Source organism: Tupaia chinensis, unplaced genomic scaffold (genome assembly GCF_000334495.1).
Source record: "Tupaia chinensis unplaced genomic scaffold, TupChi_1.0 Scaffold147003_1, whole genome shotgun sequence".
Taxonomy (NCBI): domain Eukaryota; kingdom Metazoa; phylum Chordata; class Mammalia; order Scandentia; family Tupaiidae; genus Tupaia; species Tupaia belangeri.
In genome coordinates this window covers 849,263-856,436 of record NW_006206856.1, presented here as the reverse complement: position 1 = coordinate 856,436, position 7,174 = coordinate 849,263, and the positions used below count along the sequence as shown (strand labels likewise).

Sequence of the window (7,174 nt, the reverse complement as noted above, 5' to 3'; positions counted from 1 at the left end):
CTTCCGATGACCCAATATAAGAGATCCCTGGGAATCTCACTGTGTGGAAAGTAAACACTCCATCAAATTTAGGTGACATCAAATCAAAAGGACACAGGAACCAATCTAAAAGACCTTTTACTCCTCCAGGTCAATTTGATCATGAAACTAATGATGAAAGCAACAGACTCAAACTCACCACACACACACGCACACACATACACACACACCAGAAATCCACGTCTTAATACATAAAAGAAAGCAAATCAACTTCCCAAACAGCAGAATGAATACCTCCATGAAGCCACTCTCACATAAATGCTGCAAAAATATTGACTAAGTAATGAAAATCAACCATCTCAAAGTTCTGAAATTAACCAAAGGCACAGAACAAACCAAAAAGCATCTATTCCAGATAAGCTACTGGATTTTGGTTAGAAGGTTCCCTGGGGTTTGGGCCAGCACAGGTGGTGAGGTGCTCAAGGCACTGGACTCCCGCAAGGCCGACCATGGTTTGAATCCTGAACCTGGCAGCTTGTTTTCTCACTTTCTGTCTCTCTGATCAAATTTAAAAAAATAACAACAATAATGAAGAACCAGCAGATGGAGTAACATTGCTGGACTCCCACGTAGTCGACTCTGATTTTAGTCCCAGACCCAGTGGCTTGAAGCTCATGCCAGGTGCATTAGTTTGCTGTGTGTGCCCAAAATCCTGAGAGGAGAATGGAGAAGGGATTGCAGCATGGCCATCCCCCCAGGGAGTGATTTTCTCTCTTTCTGTCTCTCTGTCTCAGTTTCTCCAGCAAGCGTGCCCTATAGCAAAAAATCTCTCTTTAAAAAAAAAATAATAATGATAGGTTGGCAGGTGGCATGGTGGGTAAGGTGCTGGAATCCCACTTAGCCGACCGTGGTTCAGGTTCTGGACCTGGTAGCTTGCTTTCTCACTGCCCCCTGCTCTATCTCTGGTCAAATAAAAAAATAATAATGATGTATAAAATTATTCTTAATAGTAATAAATAATTCTTAAAAAAAAAAAAAAGTGCAGTGAATGGCATTAAAAGTTGGGGCTAGTGCCAGCAGGTGGCATGATGGTTAAGGCACTGAACATTCCCACGTGGCCAACCACAGTTTGAGTCTCGAACCTGGTGGCTTGCTTTCAGGAGGGAGGAACTGAGAAGGGATGGCAGCATTACAACCCTCCGCTGCAGAGGAGGGGGTGCTTTCTTGCTTTCTCTGTCTCTCTCCAGAGAGTGCACGTACCCTCACGTGGAGAGCAGCCAATCTGAAAACGTGATTGAAACATGTGGCCTAGGGACCAGCAGGTGGCGTGGTGGTTAAGGTGCTGGACACTCCCACGTAGCCAACCACGGTTCGAGTCCCGGACCTGGTGGCTTCCTTTATCCCTTTCTCTCTCTCTCTCTCTCTGTGTCTTTCTCTGGTCAAATTAAAATGAATGAATGAATAAAATTAAATAAATAACAATTAAAAAAAGAAAAACACAAACATGTGGCCTGTAGGCCTAAGGAACTAACAAAGAAAAAAAAAAGGAACCATTAGAAGACCAAGCTCGGGGCCAGCAGGTGGTAGGGAGGTTAAGGCAGCTAGGTATCACGTGGTCTACTGAACAGTTTGAGTACCACACCTGGTAGCTTGAAAATCGTGCTGTGTGCGTGTGTGTGTGTGTGCGTGTGTGTGTGTGTGTGTGTGTGTGTGTGTCTGCCCAAAATTCCAAGAGGGGAGTAGAAGAGGCGGGACTGTGGTGTGGCAGTCTCCTGTGGGGGCGATTTCTCACTCTCCCTCTCTTTCTCTCTGACGCTCCCTGGCAAGCGCACGTGCTCTAAGGCAAACAAACAAAGGAAACCTTGTAGCACAGTGGTTAAGTGCTGGGCCTAGGGCGCCAGCTCCCACAGGGTCAAGCACAGTGTGAGGTCCAGTCTCGGCATTTTGAAACAAACAAACAGACAAAACACGCATGCTCAAAAGCCTAACAGGATAGAGAAGAGGCGGAAAAAGGACTGTGGCGTGACTATGCCCCAATGGCACGTGATTCCTCTCTGCTGCGTACACATATCCGCTGGCAATTAAAAACAAAAAAACACTAAAATGCTCTGCTAGGGGGCCAGCAGATGGCATAGCAGGTACATCCTTGGACTTCCACATGGCTGACCACAGTTCAAGTCCCCAACATGGTGGCTTGAAACTGATGCCTGGTGTGTGTGCAACCGTGCCCAAGACACCAGAACAAGCGATTGTGGTGATTTTTCACTTTCCCTCTCACTGACTCTCTCTCTCTGGTGTGTGCATGTGCCCTAAGGCAAAAATATCTAAAATATATATATTATTTTAGGGCCAGCAGCGGCATGGTGGTTGGGGAGGCTGGATCTCACATGGCCAGATGCCTGGTGAGAGTCCTGGACCTGTGAGTGTGAATGCCCAGACCCCTGAGAATGTGAAAAAGGAGGAGACGGGACTGCAGTGTGGCCATCCCCATTGAGGGGAGGGTGGGGGGGTGCTTCCTCATTTTCTCCCTCTCCCCAGTGGGAACATGCACCCTATGGCAAATTAAAAAGAAAAATGTTATTTTTAAAAAAGAGTTCTAGGTGCCACCATCCTGGCGGTTAAGATCCCACATGACCGACCGTGGTTCAAGTGCCAGCACTGCTGGCTTGAAAAGCATGCTGGGCACGTCTGCAGGTGTACCTGGACTCCCAACAGGTGAAGAGACAGGATGGTGGAGTGACCACACCCACAGGGGAGCGAGCAGGTGCATTCTCCTGCTCCTCTCTGGCTAGAGCACGTGCCCTCTGGCAATTAATAAAAGATGAAAACAAGAGGATTCTTTTCATAAAAGTTACTTTTTCCTCAAGCATTATTATTATACTAACAGGATTAGTAGCAGACCCTAGTGCCGAGTCCTCCACCAGGTGCAGAAGACGGTAGTAAAAAACAACTCAGGGCTTCAAAGAGATCCCACTCTAGCAGTAGAAAGAAAGGCCAGACAATGTAACGCAGGCGAATAACAGAGCTCCGCACCCGGGGGAAGCGCAGCTCGGGAAGGCCTCTACCTGCTTCAGGCTGCTGCTCCCCGTTCATTTCCACAGTACATGAGCTGTCTCTTCCCCGCACAGAGGAGAGGCCTCACGGCTCTGCGATGACCTGAAGGTTGCTTGCAGGTTTCAAGTGTGGGCATCCAAGGGTCCGAGGGAGAGTGCTGGAAAATCAAAAAGAACACATGAACAGTCAGAAGCCCACGTGTGTCTATTCAGTCATAGGACGAGGTGCTCGACTCGGGCAGGAGAACAAAAGCACACTGCAGAACCAAGGGGATTAGAGAAAAACTGAGCCCTTTCCTGATGTGGTAGTCTGTGTGTGGGGACACTGCACTCAGGCTAGCAAGAGCTTCACGGCGTATTTTAAAATCACAGCAAATGATACACGTACGCATTTAACTTCGATCGCCGTCCTTCACACTGCGATTCCTCCCCATAAATACGCCGAGTGCTCATGGCTCCTGGGGGAAGGGAGAAGTTAGCTTTCCAACTGCTGTCTTACCCGGCGGATAAGATGAAGGATATGGCATATTACGGTATCTAGTTTCTACTTCATTTACCTAGCATATCAGAATGAAATGAATCAACTCTGTAGGTCTACGGTTAGACTTATGAGGAAAATCACCCCAAAATAAGCTCCAAACTCTTTTTTTTAATTTGGGAGGGAGTTGCTATGGAGCACATGCAGTCAATGGAAAGACAGAGAGAGAACGTGAGGAATCATGCCCCGTAGGAAGCCACGCAGCAATCCCTGCTCCATGCTCCTCGTGGGATTCTGGGCACACATGCACACACGCCCAGCATGAGTTTCGAGTCACAGGTCTAGGACTGAAACCGTGGTCGGCCATGTGGGAGTCTAACACTCCACCTGTTGTCCTCCCCAACCCTTCTTAAAAACAGCTTTATTGGGGTAGAGGCCACATGCCAACACTTCCCATTTTAAAGTGCATAATTAGTCATTTTCAGTAAGTTTAGAGTTGTCTGGGCATCACCACTCGATGTCCAGCACTGTGCGGGCCCTGCTACAGTGCTGCCATGGTGGGGCTCCTAAAGCACTTATAATGGAAAAGATCCAGTGTTGACAGGAAGGTGGGGGTGGGAGGACTCGGAATACAGACTCAGACTGGTCCTGAATTCTTTGTACAACATAGACGCACCTGGAAGGCTTCATAAGAGAAGATGAGGCCACAAAGCAAAGGTAGTATTACTGCAACAGTGAGAGGCTGCAAACAACCTAGACGTCCGCAGAACGGGAACGAGAGGTTCTACAACCGTCGGAAATGCTTGGGAGTGTGAAGGACGCATCGTTCATGTTAACCTTCTAAGATCGCGCACCCATTGTTGACCTGGCTATGTGACTTTTTTTTTTTTTTTGGAGAGGTTTTTGCTATAGGGCGTGTGTGCTCACCAGACAGAGACAGAGACAGAAAGTGAGAAATCGCCCCAGGGGGGATGGCCACATCGCATTCCCTTCTCCTCCATTCTCCTCTCAGGATCTTGGGCACGCATGCACACAAGCCCGGTGTGAGTTTAAGCCACTGGGTCCAGGACTTGAACCATGGTCTACTACATGGGAGTCCACTGACAGCCGTTACGCCAGCTGCTGGTCCCAATAGATAATTCTTTTTACAAAAACTGTATTTCCTGAGGAAGTCACAATAATGCAAAATAAATTTCTATAGGAAGGATTCTCTCTTTTTTGAGAGTTGTTTTTTTTTTTTAACTATAGGATGCATGCACTTGCAGAGAGACAGAGAGAGATAGAGAGACAAAAAGTGTCTGCCTCCTTCTCCTTCATTCTCTTCTCTGGATTTTGGGCACACATGTACATACACACAGTGTGAGATTCAAGCCGCTTGATCCAGGACTTGACCCATGGCTGACTACGTGGGAGTCCAGCAATGTAACCATTACACCATATGTTGGTCCCAATATAGGAACTATTCCCAATAAAACTATTTAACATAAACAGCTTCTAAAGGGCTTAGAAAAGACAGGCACTCCATGTGGCTCCAAAGATCACCTACATATAAGGTGGTTTTAAAAAAAATACTTTAATTCAATAAGTATTTACTAGACAGTGAACAGGAAGAGAGGGAGGGAGGGGAAAAGCACCCCCAGTGGGGTATACGGTTATGTCTCACTAGGATTTGGGGCGCGCACACACACACATACACCTGGCATCTTTTCAACTGCTGGGGGCAGGATTAGAATTGCAGCTGGCCACGTGGGATCCAGCTCCTTTAACCAGTATGCTCCCAGGCCAGCTCGCTAACAATCTTTAATGGCCACGTATGGTCAACTTACAATGATGAGAACAAGCGCCTTTGTTTATTTGTATGATCTTGTTATAACAGATAAATTCCAAACTTGAGTTGATTAATCCAACAGATACTTCTCTCTCAGAGTCCAAACAGGCTTTCCTTATCAGTGGGCAACTCTCCACCACGTGGTGATTCGTGAAGTCAAGAGCTTCCACACAGGCCCCTGCCATCTTTATCACGGGCTTCTCCAGTCAGGCAGTGTACGGGGTCATCGGTTTTCCCGGGCAGGTCTGGGAGTGACATATCCCACTTACCCATGTTCCGCTAGTTACAATCCAGTCACCCGATGCCATCAATCTTACTTTTTAAAACCCCAATTTTTCATTTGAGCACATGTGCTCACCAGAGAGAGGGACACAGGGAAAGTGAGAGGTCGCCACCACCACCCCAGGGGGATGGCCACACCACAATCCCTTCTCCTCCATTTTCCTCTTGGGATTTTGGGCATGCACGTACATGCTTGCCCAATATGACTTTCAAGCCACCAGGTTGAAAGGACTCGAACTATGGTTGGCTATGTGGGAATCCAGAGCCTAAACAACCAAATAAAATAAACTAATATTCAGACCATTTTATATAGCCCAAATCGTTTTTGCTATCCACACCACAATCCCTTCTCCTCCATTTTCCTCTTGGGATTTTGGGCATGCACGTACATGCTTGCCCAATATGACTTTCAAGCCACCAGGTTGAAAGGACTCGAACTATGGTTGGCTATGTGGGAATCCAGAGCCTAAACAACCAAATAAAATAAACTAATATTCAGACCATTTTATATAGCCCAAATCGTTTTTGCTATCAGCTATATTTCAGACCATTTTATATAGCCCAAATCGTTTTGTTATTTCCTCCATTTTCCGTGTGGACTCGAACTAGTATATATATATATATATGTGTGTGTGTGTGTGTGTGTGTGTGTGTCTGTGTATATGTATATATATATTTATACACACACACATATATATACAAACACCAAGAGATTTTTACTGTAAACAGTGTTGGCAATCATACTCATCATGAACAAACTAAAGAATTTCCAATTTGGGGGCTGGCAGGTGGCATGGTGGTGAAGGGTGCCTGGACTCCCACATGGATGACCATGGTTCGAGTACCGGACCTGGCGGCTTGTTTTCTTTCTCTCTCTCTCTCACTTGCGCTCTCCCTCTCTGGTAAACTTAAAAAACTAAATAGAGGGCCAGCAGTTAGCGTAATGGCTATGTCGCTGGACTCCCAAGTAGTCGATCATGGTTCGCGTCCCGGACCTGGTGGCTTGTAAGTCAAGCCAGGCTTCTGTGCGTGCATGCCCAGAATCCCAAGAGGAGAATGGAGGAGAAGGGACTGCAGTGTGGCTATCCCCCCTGGGGAGTGATTTCTCGCTTTCTGTCTCTCTGTCTGTCCGGCGCCCTTTAGCAAAAACCTCTCAAAAAAAAAAAAAAAAAGAAATAGATAAATAAAGTTAATAAAGTTAAATTTTAAAAATTTTTAAAAAGGATTTCCAACTTTTGAACAACAAAAATGTATGTACACAAATTGAAAGAAATACTGCTCCTTCAGTATTAATTATACTGTACCACTGAGAAATATCTCTAAAGATGACACTTAATACAGAGAAATAATCAATAGAGGTTTAAATCAACATTCGAAAAACAATTTGTGACCAAAATAATAAATAAATAAAACTATTGTCGTAAAAAGAGAAAGTGGAGTTCGGAGACAAGATAATAAACATTTCTAATTATTTCCGAGTTTTGCTCCCCCCCCCCATCTCCTTCCAATTACTAAGATCAAGAAGAAGGGGCCTATCCCTAGTTCTGACACCAC

General features: G+C 45.9%; 1 protein-coding gene across 4 annotated transcripts in view; it reads right to left on the bottom strand.

The window, feature by feature from the left end:
• The window catches only part of SFMBT1 (Scm like with four mbt domains 1), a 101,879-nt gene that overhangs the window by 47,372 nt on the left and 47,333 nt on the right, over positions 1–7,174 (bottom strand). For 3 of the 4 annotated variants that reach the window (XM_027768599.1, XM_014584506.2, XM_006169298.3), the window contains one exon: positions 3,045–3,190. In XM_027768599.1, the coding sequence (XP_027624400.1) occupies positions 3,045–3,072 (28 nt within the window). In that variant the 5' untranslated portion in view covers positions 3,073–3,190. Of the gene's footprint in view, positions 1–3,044; positions 3,191–3,420; positions 3,491–7,174 lie in introns of all 4 variants that reach the window. The other variant, XM_027768598.1, reaches the window with a different exon arrangement.